Source organism: Miniopterus natalensis, chromosome 11 (assembly GCF_054644295.1).
Source record: "Miniopterus natalensis isolate mMinNat1 chromosome 11, mMinNat1.hap1, whole genome shotgun sequence".
In the NCBI taxonomy this organism is placed as follows: domain Eukaryota; kingdom Metazoa; phylum Chordata; class Mammalia; order Chiroptera; family Miniopteridae; genus Miniopterus; species Miniopterus natalensis.
The window spans coordinates 31689073-31707061 of NC_142091.1; the positions used below are offsets into that span (position 1 = coordinate 31689073).

Here is a 17989-nt window from a genome sequence, read left to right on the forward strand (position 1 = left end):
GAAGAATGCTAAGAATTTTAAGATCACCACCACCATACCTACTTGTCACCCTAAAGACCATTGAAAGAGCTAGCTAAGATTCTGAGATTTATATGTAGAAAAATGGGAGTAGATTCAAGAACTTCCTCAATGGAGAAATGAAACCGAACTGACAACTAGCTTAATCTGCCAAACTTGGTTGAATGATTCCTCAATGGAGAAATGAAACCAACCAACCAAACAAAAAACACCCCAAACTGTCAGCCAGTTATTTTATGGCAAAATTGCCTTACGGCCAATTAATTGTGCCATGAGAATGTTTGCAGCAAAGATGCTACAGTTCAGATACCTAGAACAGATTCAAAGACAAGTCATGTGTATTATATCATAATTACTTATAATAAAGGTATTATTTATCATGTACTATACTATTAAGGAATCAAATCTATATGCAGAAGGTCTTCAAATAATGTTTCATTCAACATCGTTTCGTTTCAACATTGATGAGATGGTATTGACTCCTGTTTGTACCAATCAGCCTATGGTAAAATTGGTTTTGTTATATGTCCTTTTGCTCACTGTCGCAGAATTTCTCAAAAATGTTAAGTGAGGACTTGCTGTATGTAACAAATAGTAAATAGACCTGTATAGATTTGCAGGTGGTGACAGTGGGGCTCTAGTACACCTCTCTGCTTTGTATATTGGACATCACACTTCTATGAGGCGTTAATATGTTTGTGTTTGGTGCCTCTTTGAGAACTGCATGTTTCTTAAGAATAGGAATCATATCTTAACATCTTTATTTTCTCAGTCCCTGTCACACTAAGTAATACATCTTGTAAACTCAATAATTACTCATTGAGTGGAATTGTATTTAGTCTTAAGAAGCTTGATTTTTCTGTTTTAGCACTTGTTACAATATGCGATCTGGGGATATATAAAAATTCATTCATCTCAGATTTTAATATGCTACTAGCTTTAATAAAATTACAAATGTGGCAAAGAACAAAAGAAATAGAGAATTCATTACTTAAGATTCCAATTAAAGAACACTAAAATATAGAATAATTCACATGTGTTATTCATAAAAAAACCATTTTCAGGAGATAAAAATACATCTCAAAATCAAATTATATTCTCATTCAGGCAGGTGGTTACCATAGTACTGAAGGGAGAAAAAAAGGGCAGTGAAATTAACTAGAGGGTGTCAGAGAGGAAAAAATCATGTAAAGCATTCCAAGTTTATAGGATTAAAACTTTAAATACCAAGTTTGAATTTGAGTAGGTCACTCTGTCATCTTCACTTCCCTGTGATGCCAGGAAGGCTGCATGCCCAGAACAGTACAGGACAATGTGTGGCATTAATTTGATTTTCTGGCCACCATAGAAACCTACCAGCTGTCACCACAGAACCATTAGGTTCAAAAATATCATGTATTTGAAGAAAAACAGATTTTTTTCAAAACTGGGAAATTGCATCTACTTTGTTGACCCTCCATGTCTACGAAACTACCAGCCCTTTCACTATTCTAGTCCTAAGGTGGAGAGATGACTGAGTGATGGTCACTGATACAGCTGGAATAACAGAAACCCTCGCCAAGCAGCCACCCAGGCCTCAAACTATCAGGACCATTAAGATTACTAGGGCATTTAAATACCAGGGGAAATATTACTGATCAAGAACAGCAAACAGTTATATTTGGCAGAACTCCTTTCAGGAAGAGAACTTTGTAAATTGAAAGGCATAAATTAATAAACTGATAGGGGGGTAGAGCAAGACCACCAAGTAAGTTCAGACAATAAGTTGTCTGTAAAACCCCCAGAAGATGGTGGAGGTTCTTTTGTTTTGTTGAGAATACAGCAAATTATGGCTATGAGGAGTTACTGTTCATACCTCTTGGTTCTTTACCTCTTAATAAGCAACCACTCTTCTAAATAAATGTGGGGAGAAAATATTCAAAGAATATTGCTTTCGAAAGTTGCTAAATTTTCACGGATGTCTTAAATAGAGGTATTCTTAATTCTTTCTAGCTTATTTTTTCCTCCAAGGTCTTTGCCAAGGAAGGTTGTAGTATGTCTTGCCTTAGGGGTCCTTAGGCAGAACATATAGCATGCTCTCCTAGTGATGAGAGAATGGACACTAGAACCTCTTAAATGTCTTTCCTGAACTCCCACACTGGCTCCTGTGATACCATGTTTTATATGTTCTTCAACTAAAGGCTGAAATGTTGCTTCACTTATGCTAAAAACCTTTCACATCTTTATAATTTACTAAATTCTGTTGTAGTCATAAGATGCTTTCTTTTAAAAGCAAGGTTACACCCAAACCCAGGTGGCACTGTCCCTTCATACGAAGATATCCTGAATTAGGCAAATGAAGTTCCTTTCTTAGGTTGAAAACTAAAGACCCATGAAGTAAATATAAGTCTGCAGTAGTTCATGGAGCTGACCAGAGAACGTCCGTATACTAATTTGGCTATCTATATATAATACTTCTGGGATCTAAAAGTCGGCATGTATGATCATAGAAATGTTAAGCAAAGATTTTTGTAGACCATGACTATGTAACATATGCCACTACAATATATTTGTCTTTTAAGTACCACCTCACAGAACATCTTTCACCCTGAGCCTTTAGATTTTATTATCAGAAGCTTGTTTTCTTCTCTTTGAAGTTTGTTTTTTCCTTTCCGAATAATGTGAAGGCTTCACTCTAGAGAGGCACTGAAGCAAAGGAAAGCTTCCAGGAGCCCTGCCGAGAGAATTAAAATATGTCACATTAATTCAGTTTTCTCTTTCTGCCCTCCCCCTATTAATTCCACAAAGTTATAAAAACAAACAAAACGAATTAATATGAAAACACACACATACAGAGGATTTGAGTTTTATTTTGTATTTTTACACGTAAAAAACAAAAACCTCCATAGAGCAGCTAAAACTTTCTAACCTTATTAAGTCCTCTTCTATGAGTCATTAGGTTGCTGAAGCACAGAAAATCAAATTTGGTTTAGGGCTGTTTAATAAGGTAGTAACACAATAAAATGTGATTCACCAATTAGCTCATGTAATTAGAAAATCAAAAATATGCTCTAAGTGGCTGGTGTACACACATAAATACAGCCTATTGTCATTCTTTGTATTTGCTGATTGTAGCTATAATTAACCTTCAGTTGATGTTACTACATCCCAATTCCCTATAGGAGAGAATTTACAAATAACTGTGTTTTAAAGCAGATGAATGAATGAAGCCCTTAGTTCAGCCAGTCACTCATTCACTCTTTTTTTTTTTTTCTCATTGATTCTTTCTTGCCAGGCTTTCTGTTAGACTATCAAATCCTTGCCTCCATAGAACTCTCAATCGACAAAAATTATGTTTAAATTCTTCTAAAGAAGGGAAAAGTTAACTGAAGTTAGAACTCTACAACAATGATGGTGTTATAGTTAAAAATTAGTCTTTCTTGCTGATTCCTAAATGCTACTGATGTTGCTGAGACACATATAAGAAAAAAGAAACTAGCAATTGGAGAATGTTTTTGCTCAGAAGCTTTACTGGTTCTAAAGGACTCTGTGATAGATAAGAATGGGAATTGAATATTTGTTGGATTATTTTAAAGCAACTCTTTATACATGCTGTATGCACATCTGTTGAAATCTAAGGCATAGGTTATATATTGCCTGGCTATATTTTAAATATATTTCCCTCTCTACGTTCAAATCAATTCCAGGTCTGGTTGAATGGTTAAAACAGTGTCTCCTTAAAAATTTCAACCATATCCTACTTTGCCCTTTTCTTATTGCAACTAAAGTACATGGGCATGGTTACATGGTCTAGGGCTTCCCAATAAATATAACAAGAGGATTATAAGGATGAATTAGCTGAGTTTAAGCCAATAAGGAAAAGTCATTTCTTAACGTAACATGATCATTCTTAATGATATTTTACATTTAAAAAAATGATATGGTTGTGCTACCCTTAAAACTGACTTTTTAAGGTCATATATTAGTATGCATCCATAGAAATTTTAAAATATCTTAGGAAAATGTTTCCCTTATAACCGTAACATTGCTGCTGTGATGGTTTATTCTTTGTAAATTCACAAAGCATATTTTGTATTGTTCTATCTCCCTCAAAGACTGCAAAATTCTAGGGGATGCAGTAAGTTTTGATTTTTTTTAGTAGTCTCATTCATATATTTTAGAATAGCTTGGATTATATTTTATTTGGATACAAACATACAATTGCACATCAAGAAAGTGTAGTTTGTTCATAGCCAGAATGAAACTTAACCCCCAAATGTTATTTAAAATGAAGTTGTCGCCACCTCACTACGTATTTAATCACTCTCTTTCTTTTTTCCTATTTACAGGTCAATGGGACAGAAATTGAATATGAGTTTGAAGAAATTACTTTGGAGAGGGTAAGAAAAATCCAATAATCCAAAGCCCCAACCTTGCTTTCTACATTCTGCATCCTAAGGGGTTGTCTTGTGAAATTACACAATTGTATATCATACCCTGGAAGTTTCCAACAGGGCTCACAATGAGAATATTAATAAAATTCTTTCTGTGGAAGGCCTGGGGACAAACAGACCAAACATCCAGAGTGTTCAGTATATAGAATGCATTGCCAGGATTTGGAGAAATGAATAGAAAGACAGAAATGTTCAGTGAGCTAGCGCAGTATTTCTTCCGTTTGTTTTCATTATTGTTTTGCTATACATTTTAGATACATTACAAAATATTTTATTTATGTGATATTAATATAATCTTTATAACTACCATTACCATACATTTTTAAGTTTAAAAAACAAACAAACAAGTGATGGATTTTAAAAGCACCCCTATAGAGAAAAATGCAGCAACCCTGCAGATCTCTGAAAATATGCTGGAAGGATTTGACAAATTAGGAAAATTCTGTGCAGCGCAACCTGAGTACGTAAAGATAAGAGAAAGGCCAAAGATGACCTACAAGAAAAATGTTTTTACGTGACCAAACAGCATTAACAGGATTCTCATCAAAAAAAGGGGGCTGATAACATACATAAACCTGTGCAACCTTATTAATAAACAAAGAAAGCAATGATACTAAACAGTTTTCATCTACCCAATTGGCAGGAAATTTTAAAGGAAGGTTAATATTTATTGCCATTGAGTGGGTGTGGACATTGGTGCAATCATAAATGAACAACTTGGAAGAATGTATCAAAAGCATTAAAATGGGCAAACTTTCTACCCAGAATTTGTACTTATTGAATTATACAAATACACAAAGGATGTTCATATTGGTGTTTTTTATAATAGTGAAGAAATAAAAAGACAAATGTTTAATAATACATTATTATGTGTCCATATAAATAGAAAAATCATATTAAATTATATTGTAATAGTATTTTTAAATATTTAATTATAAGGATAGAGATGTAAGTAGACTATATTACTAAATATTTTGTTAAATTAAAAATCAAGTTTTACAGTGTTATTTAAAATATAATCCACTAAGCACAAACAAAGGTATACATTTATAAATATATGCATAAAACCTAGAAGGATACACACCAAAATGGTAAAAGGGTTAACTCTTGTTAAGGATTTTGGGGGTGATTTTTTTGCTTCATCTGTTTATTTATATTTATTTCCTAAACTTCCCATAACAAACATATATTACATATATAACAAGAAATAAAAATGAAAGTGCATTTCCTAAGCTACCATTCAAGTATGAATTTACACTCAAGACATACACTTAAATTTATTTATTTATTTTTTATATTTCACTTTCCTGAGTCCGGAAATTTATCATTCTTCCTAATTTTTATTGAGTGTGAGTGGTTTTAAAAGGAAATTTACATTGAAGATTAAGTATTTGACAGATTAGTATTTTAAAGCTTATGTTATGAACTCTGATAAAATTTTAAAGGCATGCTAAATGGAGGAAGCTTATGGAAAATTCGCCCTAATGAGAAAAAAGAACACATTTCCCCTTCTAAATTATTAATCTTCTCTACAGAGCTGGCTATGTAATTTGTGGGGCACAGTACAAAATGAAAATGTGGTACCCTGGTTTAAAAAAAATAGTAAGAATTAAAAGATGGCAACAGCAGAGCATTACACCAAGTGTGGGTGGCTCTGGGGCCTTTCCCCACCCCCTTCCTTCCCAAGGGCATTCTCCACCCCACCCTTAGCACCCCCAACTCCCAAGCCTCTCTTCCTTCTTCCACCTCTCAAGGTCTGTTTCTCTCTCTCTTCTCTTTCTCTCTCTCTCCTCCCCCCCCCCCCCCCAGCCAAGCTCCAAGGGCCCTTCTTTTTCTGTAACTTGTTTACTGACCCCATTTCTTCTATGGCTCACTCCTACCTTTGTGACTTCTAAATACACTTTCTCTTATAGTTTGAAAAGTAAACAAACAAACAAACAAATAAATGCCAAGAGTGAGCCCTTCTATATATAGGGCCCTCTTTGCACAGATTTCAAACTCATTAAACCAACCTTCTCTCTGCCCATACTCCACACATATCATCGTTTTGAAAACCCTTGGTTTTACAGGTAAAAAACGTAATTAGAAGCTAATGTTGGTGTGAGGTACAGCATTCAGGAGGAGTCTGGCAAATGTGTGTTCTAGTCTGGGTTCTGATACTTGCTTCATGACCTAGCGTGTCATCTCACTCCCCCTCTCCCTGCCCTAGGTATTCTGTTATACTCTAAATCTTGTCATTGCCATCCATTGCCTCTCTCTCCCAAAACCTGTGTTAAAAGCATCATCTTCTCTGAACAACACCTCCTTTTCGTATTCACCATTTATTCTAATACCTCCACTCTAAAAACTCTTCAACCTTATCGGGACCTTGAATCATTGATTCCACCATTTCCCTTCAGTTTTCACACTTCATTAAGCCCTCCCTTCCTTCCTAACTTAGTATATATTCCAGTTATTCTTCTCATACACTCAGCATTTTTAATCCTCTCTCTTTTTTGTGTTCATCCAACAAAACCTCATCTATGGTTAATCTACCATCGTGAAACCAACACCGTCCTACTGACTTCATGCCAGCACCTGGGCAATGGAGCCTGGCTACAGAAGCACTCGCTCATCTCACTTTAAAATGATAACTATTGATTTCAGATGGACCCTCAGAATATCCTAGCAATTCTTACACATTTATTTAGAAAAGTTACTTTCTCATTCCCTAGGACAACAATTTCACACCTCATTTGTGCTCCTCAGATCTCTAACACCCCCTCCCTCATCCACAGGCTCACCTGTTGACCTCTTTTTATATGTCCTAGAGAAAATCTAAGCACTTAAATGAAAACCACTTACTTTCCTACCACCAGGTCTGCAAGTGTGATCTCCCTGTTACAAGGAAGGAATTTTCCCTGCTCCTTTCCAAGGTCAGCTCTTCACTCATGACCTGGACTCTGTAATTTCTCATCCATTCAAAGACTTTGCCTCTGCAGTTTTCTCCTCTCTCTCCTGCCATATCAGTTTCTCTCTCACTTTTTCTTGGATAAATTTAATACAGACATGATATAATATTTCTCATCTTAAAAAAACAACAACAGTCTCTTGACCAAAGTTCCCCTACTATTACTGCCTTATTTTATTTTGCTTTACATAATAACTAGGAAAATTGTCTATTTTTATTGACTCTACTTTATTACCTCATTTTCTTATTTTAACCTATTTCATGCTTGCATCCCCACAATAGTCCTAACATCACCCCTATCAAAGTCACGCCAGGGTCCATCTTGCAAAATACAAGTATCAGTTCTCAGTTCTGACTGATTTCTCAGCAGCATTTGATGCAGCAGTCATTGCCTCCTTCCTCAAAGGTGTTAATTTCTTGGCTTCTGGAACAAAACACTCCCCTGTTTATTCACCACCTCATGGGTGCTCTTTTTCAGTGTCCTTGCTGGCTCCAACTCTAAATACTGGAGCACTGCAGAAACCCAGTGCACAGACCTCATCTCTCCTCAAACCCTAGGCCATCTCATCCAGACCCAGGGCTTTAAATATCAGCTACCAGCTGGTGATTCCCAAATCTGAAGTCATTACCTCCCCTGCACTCCAAATGTGGACAGCTAACTGTCCAGTTGGCATCTCTGGTATGTTCCCAATAGAATTTATGATTTCCCTGCACTCTCCACCCTCTGGGCCAAAGCTGCTTCTAGCCTAATGTTCCTCCTCTTAACTAATTGGTTCTATCATTTTTCTTATTATTCAAGCCAAAAAAAATCATCTAGGCATCTTGCTTAATTACGCGTTTTCCCTCAGCATCCAGAGCAAGCCCTACTGGTACAACCATAAAAATAGATTTCAAAATCAATCACAACTTGCCACCTGTTCTGCTGAATCCTGCTCCAAACCAATATCATCCCATGTCTGGACTACATTTCCCCTCAAAGTAATCAGAGTAATCTTTTAAAAAATATAAACCAACCTTGGCTTGTTTGACTCAATGGTTTAGACGGTTGGTTGGCCCATAGATCGAAGGGTCTTGGGTTAGATTCCAGGTCAACAGCACGTATCTCAGTTGCAGGCTCCATCCCCAGCCCCAGTTAGGGCCAGTGCAGGAGGCAACCAATCTGTGTGTCTCTCTCACATCAGTATTCCTCTCTCTCTCTCTCTCTCTCTCTCTCTCTCTCTCGTCTCTCCCCTCCATTCTCTCTCTCAAAAAAAAAAAAATCAATGGAAAAATTATCCCTGGGTGAGGATTAACGAATATATATATTTGTTCCACCAGGTCATGTCACTTTCATTCCTAAAGCCCCCCAAGAGGTGATAATTATACTCATCATCACCATCTACACGGCCTTATACAGTGTGACCTCTACGTCTCTCTCCAACATGAAGCTCTCACCACCAACTCCTTGAATATATTCTACTTTAGCCACACTGAATTTCTCATCATTCCTTAAAAAAGCCAAGTTATTCCCACCTATAAGCCTTTTTATCAGCTATTCTATCTGCATGGAAAAATCTCTCCTCGGATCTTTTTATAACTTGGTCTTTTCATTATTTAAAGACCTACTCAAATGTCTCCTCCTCAGAAAAATCTCCATTTGCACCCCATTTAAATTAGTACTAGCATCCCAATCAAGGTAATCCATAGTTTTATCTTTTCATTGCATTTACCAATATCTGAAAGGTATATTATTTATTGATTGATTGTTCACAATGTTAACATCCATTCCCCCCACTAAATATATATTTAAATATATAATCACTTCTATATTCAGCCCGCCTCCAATGGTGTCTGGAATGCACTAAACATTCAGTGAATATTTGGCTCACAAATGGGTTATGCCTGTACCCTAGCCCTGCAAGTACAGTGAAGTAGAGATGCATGGCCTAATTTTGTACCCGAGCCCTATCACTTACTGGTTGAGTTACTTCGAGCTGAATACTTAACCTATCTGCGCCTCAGTTTCCACTTCTGAAAATGAGTCTGAAGACTTTGGAATTACCTCCTAGGACCCTTGCGATGATTAAATGAGTCAATATAAAGATTTGGAACAGCATGCATAGCTGTTCTTAACACTCTCTTTGTGTTAACATGGTAGTTCTCACAAACGTTATTTGTCAGAATCATTGAGGGAGCTTATTAAAAACATAGCTTCCAAGTCTCAGTGAATAATTTACATTAATCTAGCAATAACTTCTTTTATACCAGCTTTTCTTCTTTTTCTTTTCAGTTACTTTGTTAGATGTCAGACATCCAATGATGAAGAAGTTGTGGTCATTGTTATATGCCTTTATAGCTTACACTTTTTCTACATTTAATCTCTAGAACATTTACTTTAGTAACAAACTCATCACACTTATCACATTTTGTAATATCCCTATGAGGTGGATATTTGCTAACTCCCTTTTACATATTAGGACACAGAGGCTTGGAAATTAAATCACTTGTCAAACGTGATAATGTTAGCAATGGATGGAGCTAGGATTCAGCTCCATGCCCACAGACACTAGAATTTAAGCTCATTGCCACTGAGTTAAACTGCCTTCAGAATTAAGTTCAAGTGTCATTTCCTCTATGAAGCTTTCCTTGACTTCCCCTCTTGGGCAAAAAGCCCTTTCATAAATTAACACAAGTAGAAAAGTTCTTACATTAAATGATGAATAAAATCTCTCTTTCTTGATGGAAGGAATTTTGTTATAGTGTTCTTTATATTTCTATGATGACATAAAAAGAAAAGGGAAAGCCACTGGGCAATTCAAGGACAAGTTGACTCCTCCTCTACATGAGCATTGTTCATGGCATTGGCCACTTGGTACCCATGGTGAATCCCACAAATGTTTTATGTACCTTTATTTGTCGAGCCCTTACTGAACAAAGGCACTGGGTGGGTCACAGTCCTTGTTTCATAGCATTTTATAGTCTGATAAGGACACAGAGAAGTAAGTAGGCAGAAAACATAAAGAAGAACAGAATGCTGAGGATTCCTGGCCCAGAATGGAGCACTCCCTGAGGCATTGCGCCTGAGCTGGCTTATGGACCCTGAGAGGGAGCTAGCTGTGGGAAAGGGAGTGGAGGCAAGCGGCCTCTCAGGCAGGAAACAGCATGTGCAAATGTTCAAGGGCCCATGGAAAAGTAACATGTTCAAGGAACTACAAGTAGTTCTGAGTGACTGCACTGCAAGTTATAAGTAGGACTCAGACAGAGAGACCAGCCTAGAGAGATGGAGAGAGCTGAGGACATAGATGCCTTTTATAATAAGCAGAAGGATTTCAGTTTTATCGTGAAGACACGGGAGAGCTTGAGGAGAATTTTAAGCAAAAAAATGACCATCATAGTTGTGTTTCAAAAAGATCACTCTGGCTGTGATATTGGCTATACATTTCATAGAATTCAGGAGATGATGCAGGTAGGCCACTCACAACATGTAATTAATGGCTACGTTCTGCAGTGATGATGTAGGAAAAGATGATTCACAATATGTTAAGAATGTTAGAAGAACAGCTTCTGTTGTTTTGTAGGATGGGAAAATGCCAGGGAGAGCAGAGGAGGCAGAATCCTCGACTATAATCCAACAAAGTCCTTTTATTGACATAATCTGGGCCTCTCAAAGATGGCCAACTGTGATATTTCAAGCCTTTGTAACACCCTGGGCTTTTATGACATTAGCAAAGGTAGCTGAATATAAAATCCATGCCTCTGAGTGATTTATCTACTATCCATGTGTGAAGTTAATAGGCTATGTATCTCTGATATGATTTATATCAAAAGAAGCGAGTTGACCCAGCATGGATAATAGATTCATAATGCCTTCATAACCCTGACCAACATGCATGACTACAATTTAGCAGAGATGTTGAAGAGACTATCTGCCATCTCTTCCCACGCCTGCCCCTTAGCCTCCAAAAAAAGAAAGAACATTTGGAGTGCTTTCCTGACAGCTGCAGAATGTATGGCCATGTGATACTATTTGAATGTTCTGTCTGACAAGTCAAGGATATTCTTTTACAATTAAAGAAAAATAAAAGATCTGAGCCATCTTCACAAATATAAATCATTAACTTCTGTCACTTATTATTTAACCCATGCTAAAACAAACAGATTTAGACAGTAAAGTGACTGATTTATTGTACCCTGCAAATTTCTATAGATGAACCAAGTTTTGCGTATAAGATGGGTAACATGGGATTATGAAAACAGTATTTGTGAACTGCCAAGTAAGAAGTGACTTATTAAAGCTCCCTACCGACGTACTGTTCATATTCACCCAGACATCAAATTAAAGAGAAAGTCATTGGGTGTTTAAATCACTTAAGCCCAATTTGTCTCTCTCACATTATTGAATTTTCATAAAGATGAAAATTTCTAAATTCAAATGGAATTAAGGCCCTGTTACTTCAAATAATGTAGAGGCTTGGGGTTTCTAAATTTGATTTTTTTCTGAGTCTCTTTAGCCATTTTTAATTAATAATAACAAGGATAAAACTCCAGAGTCCCAATGATATTTGATTTGCTTTCAGTTTTTATATAGTCAGCTGTAGCACAATCTCATTCTAGTTTAGTCAAATAATTTTTAAATATAAGTAAGTTTCTTAAATGAATTCCAAATTTTGTGCATACCCAATTATCAGCGTATATTTGAAGTGTTTCAAATATATGCACATGTATATGTATATAAATACATAGATACTATCCAAACATAAGTGTATATTTAGAAATAAACAAAAATTGTATTTAATATGTATGAATTTTGATCAGAGTTTTATTGGCTTGGTGGAAGGTATTATAAATTTATGAAACAAACATAGGTTTTTGTAAGCAGTGGAAAGAACCACAGTTCTTGAACTCAGACCTTATTTTGAATCTAGGATCAGCCACTTCTTGTGTGACCTTAAGCAAGTTGTTTAACCTATTAAAGTGTAAGTTTTCTCCATAATGAATGGAATACTAGTATCTATCTTATAACACTGTTGTGAAAAATAAAAATAATAAACTTAAAAAGAGTTCATGGAACATCATAGATACTCAATATTATTAGTTATTATAAAGTACACACACACACACACACACAGTTATCCAGAACTCTTTTCTTTTTCTTTTTTTTAGCATGTCACTGTTTGTATAACTGCAGGCTATGCTTACAGGGCTAGGTAAAGTGGCAAATGCACATGTCTGCTTTCCGGGGGGGGGGGGGGGGGAGCTATATTTGTCCTAAATGATAAGCTTATTAGGTAATCTCCAAAATGTATACATACCTAATTATCAAGGTATTTTTTTAAGCGTGCTGAGTATATCAATGGAATCTCCCCTTGAGTTTGCAGCCATAGCTTCCTTTAGAATAGCCCAGTGCTACTGTAGCTCTATATTTTCTTCTTTGTTAGTTCACAATAATGTAGTTTCAGGCTAGACAAGCAGTTATAGTGTATTTTGTGTTTAATAGCTCCCGACTATGATATTTGCTTTAGATGCCCTGATACCTCCTTAAAATGCTGTATTCTAATCATCTCCCATTTCCCATCTCTACATATAATATTATGAGCAGCTATTGTTTTGTCTGGACATTAAAACTGGCAGGAAGAACATCTTCCTACTTCTGGGAATCTTCTCTCCCCATTCCAACCATGTGGTTCTGGGAAAGACCATGCGTCACAACACCCATGGTCACAGGGTTGATTGGTCTAGAGCTCCTCATGGGAGTTAATCTGGTGAGCTAGTAGAAACTGACACTGATCCTGAGCCCTGCCTCATATCAGGTGTATCAGAACCTTGGGGGTAGAGCATGGGAAATCTTTATTTTTAAAACGTTTCTTAGTGATTTGATGCACAGTTCAGAGGCTGTCACCTGAGCCAAAATGAGCCAATGGGATTGTTCCTCTTAGAGAACCAGAGAAAACAGATAAGAGAGAGCCGGGCCGGGCGTGGCTCAGTTGCTGAGCGGCGACCTAGGATCCAGGAGATCACTGTTTGATTCCTGGTCAGGGCACAGGCCCAGGCTGCCTGCTCCATCCCCAGTGGGGGGCGTGCAGGAGGCAGCTGATCGATGATGACTGTCACATCATTGATATCTCTCTCTCTCTCTCTCTCTCTCTCCCTCTCCCCCCCTTCCTCTCTCTAAAATCAATAAAGATATTTAAAAAAAAAAAAAAAGGGCAGAGAGAGAGAGAGGGAACTGGAAGCATCCCTTTCCTGTTACAACTGTCCTAAAGACCCAACCAGACACCACTGCCTTCCCAAAGCCTTCACGAGCCTTCCCTGAAATTCTTCTTAGCCAGACCAGTTCAAATCAAGCATTGTAACTCGCCAGCAAGCAAACGTATATCAGTGTATCTTGGTGTTGTATTTTAACTCTGCGGAAGTTGCTCAGTCATGTCCTATGCTCTCAAAATAAATGTTGCCTTGCTTTGGTTCTCTAGCTTTCTAATTCTAATCATGTCTCTCACCACTAAGGTGAGGTCATAAAGCAAAGCTCTCCAGTAGAACAGTGTTAGCAGGTTGCAGTAAACCTTAATATCCCAAAGCTTACACATACCATCTCCTTTAAAGTAACCCATTACTGAGTTCCAACTTCCAGAAATAAAAGAGCAATAAAAAAGAGAGAGAGAGTGGCAAGTAAAGAGTATGGCTAGTGACAGGTCTATGAATTTAGGTCTTTACTGTGTAAAAACCTTTCTTATTTGGGAACCAACAATCTTTGCACGTGTGGAAAGTGCTTTGCAGTGTTAACCGTTGGACTCAGATGTCAGGAAAAAAATCGACTGTTAGAAATATAGTTTGCAGACACTTGGAAGGTCATTAATCTAACTTTTCTTTACTTGTAAGCATCAAAGTCTCAGGATTAAGGAGCGCCTAGTAAACATACCTCAAAGAGCTGATTTAGATGAATCGGCACAAAATGCATTTTGCTGAAACTCAGCTGCTGACTCCAACCTTCTCCATTTTTCTTTATAAGCTCCCAGCTGAGTTCTGTTCTTTCTTTCACCTCACAAACCCTCTATATTAACAAGTGCTCTTTTCCAGTTCACCAGGCTGAGCCTCAGTCCCCCACATCATGTAAACCACTATATATTTTCTTCCGTGAACCTCTTGTTACACTATTACCCATGATTTTCTTTGACATGCCCTCGATTATTACCAGCATAATGGTACTTCTAAAACTAACAGCTTTTAGACAAAATATACAATAAAAAGACTTGCAGAGAAATGATAAAACTCTGTCATTCCCAAGTTGAATGTTCTAGTTGGAGTAAATCCATTTCCATGACTTGTTATCAAAAAATTATGGATGGCCAAGGAAGTTTGGTGAGAAAAGCTCTAATTCAGAGGTCTCCTGAGAGCTCTAGATCATGACGGAGGTACTGCATTGGGAGACTATTGGAACATAAAGACCCAAGGAGCAGTGTGGGATAGGGCCCAGCAATCATACCTGAGCCACTAAATATTAGAGCTTGAGACGTGGTAAGAGCTGGGGATTTTGTTACTTGTAACTGAACAAACCATGACCGATACAGATATGTGTTTCTATAGCTCAGCTGTCCGGCTGACAGAAAATGTAACATCAGTCAGTCTTTGTGCTTTCCTTCCCAACCACTTCAACCCTCTACAGAACTACCCCACAGTTCTGCGTCCCTGCACAGTGACAAGACAACCTACACACTGTTCAGTCATGTTTCCTCCCAAGTAACTGCTGCACATCCGTGGCCCCTCTGAGTCATCCCAATGGAGTGGGGGGTTATTCTCTACCCATTTCATGGTTTCCACACCTTCCACTTGGCTACTGTGCTCAGATTTTAGTTCAGATGGTTACCTTCACCTACATAACCCATGTGCTTTGATAGAAACTAAGGGGACTCTGAACTCCAGGGGGTGGGGACTTGCTGATTTAGACCAGGGAACGCAATCTACTTCCCTTGACCTCCATCGGCAGTGGCCTGCAACCTAATGCAGTCCAATCCGAGTGAATTCCAGGTCCTTAGGGTTCTGAGGCAGGAGCCCACCCCCTTCCATGGGCATGAAGTAGCTTGGGTAGTAGTAGCTTGGAGCCATTTGAGGACCACAGAGGAGTACAGATTTAGAATGAAGTAACCTTTCAGATGGCAGAGTAAATAAATGGGGGAAAGAGCAGCCTTGGCGGTGTCTCGAGACCATGGCTAAGGCTCTCCTGGGGAACTTCTATCAAGGTAACAATGAGTCCCCTTTACTATGTCAGCCGTTTGAACTGGGGCTCATGTTACTCCCAACTGAACAGATCCTAAGGGATGCAACGGGTTATGAGAATCTTTAGGAAACACTTAGGTCTTCATTGTCTCAGACATGCCTCAAAGTCATTCATCTCTGAAGAGTCTTCTCTCTTCTGTCTTATTCTAGCGCAAGAGACTCGCCCCAGCCCACGCCCCATTTGGGAAGCTTCACTCTTATTCCTTCCCTCACCAAGATTCTCTGCCTCTGAAGAAGACCGCCCCCCCCTTTTTCTTCCTCCCTGAACCCTTTCGTTTCATTCTATGGGCTTAGGTTTTAGAAACATAAGCCTCGGCGTCTTTGCAAACTGCTTCTGATTTCAACCCTCCCTCCCGTTCCGGCCCCCTCTGAAGAACACCTGCTTTAATGGGGGGGAGGGAAGGAGAAAGCCCTGGAGAAGAAAACAAAAACAGTTGCATCTCAAAATTGACTTGCATAGTAGGAAAACTGAGTTATTTCCAGCATTTGAGAAATGCTTACAACTAATAGGCTTAAAAGCTTCTATTTTATCCACTTAGCTTGATGAGCTTGATGCGTTTTTAAACTTTCAAATTATCTGTCCTTCGGAGAAAAGGAATGCATGAATTATGAAAATATTCATGGGCATCCGAACCTCTATGATGCATTACCTTGTTTTAAAGTTTTGAAATGTTTGATCTATGTAGATTCAGTATAAATTCAACAGCATCCGTTTTGTCATTGAGGATAATGTCATCTTTCATTTAATTCAGGATCACCGATCTTTTGATCCTAAAATCGTTCTTTACTCCCTTACCGTTTTTGCCTGACAAGCTCTTTCTTACTCAAAACCCAGCTCATAAGTTACCTCCTGTAAGATCTTGGTTAAATTCCCAAGTCTGAATGAGCTTATCTGTTCTCTTCCTTACCTCAGGGCCTTCTCACTGTCATCTGTGTCCATAGCATGTCTATCTTTTAAATCAATTTCAAGGCCCTTGAAGTCCAAAATGTTTCTTGGTTTAATTCTTTCTATATATAACACAGCATTTTACATCTAGCTGATTTTAATTACTGGAAGAAACTAGTAGATCACTAGTAAAATCACTATAAGAATCATTTAGGGTCGGCCGGAGTGGCTCAGTGGTTGAGTATAGACCTATGAGCCAGGAGATACTGGTTCGATTTCCAGTTAGGACGCATGCCTGCGTTTCAGGCTTGATCTCCAGCAGGGGGCGTGCAGGAGGCGGCCAATCGCTGACTGTCTCTCATCATTGATGTTTCTTTCTCTCTCTCCCTCTCCCTCTCCCTTCCTCTCTCTCTGGAAGAAAAAAAAAATCATTTAGTCTATTGACAAGAGACAGAGGTTAAAGATTTTTTTCTTCTTACAGTGTGTGTATATACACATATACACATGCACATGTGTATAAATTTTGTATACATTTATATTGTATATTATATTATACATATACATGTAATGTTTTATGTATATGTGTGTATTTATGTGTTTATAGATAGATAGGATCTTCTTTGTAAGCAGGACACAATGTTCAGTGCTATTTCTCATGCTGGTAGCAGTAGCTGCTATAATAGTAAGTATATCAGTCTCCATCATTTATTAAAGTTTCAGGCTTATAGGTTAATCATTCTATAGTAGTTATTTCATATCATAACAATTAGTCTATTATGTAAGCTTTAGAGCCTCTCTTTTATAGATACACAAACTGTGGTTCAACAACGTTGAGGCATGCATTTATGGTCACAGAACTAATATGTGGCAGAGCTGGCTGATCTGTCTTCAATTACTATGCAGTGCCACCAGTAAGCCTAAAAAATATAGAAGACTTTTTTTGGAGCAACATACGTATTCTCTGACCAGCCACGAAGTATTTAGATTGCCTTTACAGTGAATGCTTTTATCAAAAGGAAATAATATGCCAAATGGCAAAACATCTTAGGTTAGCACTGGAAGGCTAAAATCACCTTCAGGAAAAAGATAGACAATAGGTGGATAGAAATGCATTTCTTTCTTTTCATGATTATTTCTTAAAATTTGAAAAAAAAAGCCAACCTCTCCATTTGCTTGAACTTGACTCAAATCTCAGTAATGTTACTCGGGAGGTGGGGACAACAAAAATGACATTATGTCTCGCATACCTAGCATTCTTCTAATCCAAGGAAAAGAGTCTGTTTCAAGCAGTGTTGCAACTGTATTTTTGAAATTTTCCTCCTGAAAGTAGATCTATGTTTTCTGAAGCTAAAATTGGTGAGGTTGGCTGTTAGATCAATTGTGCATGTAGTATTGTTTCATCTAGTTGATATCATGTATACGTTATAATACAGCCCATATTTTAATATTCAC

General features: G+C 37.7%; 1 protein-coding gene across 2 annotated transcripts in view; it reads left to right on the top strand.

Annotated features, from left to right (window-relative positions):
- DLG2 (discs large MAGUK scaffold protein 2) overlaps positions 1–17989 on the top strand; it is a 1615022-nt gene that overhangs the window by 1073083 nt on the left and 523950 nt on the right. For both annotated transcript variants that reach the window (XM_016206846.2, XM_087821627.1), the window contains one exon: positions 4347–4397. In XM_016206846.2, the coding sequence (XP_016062332.2) occupies positions 4347–4397 (51 nt within the window). The remainder of the gene's footprint in view (positions 1–4346; positions 4398–17989) is intronic.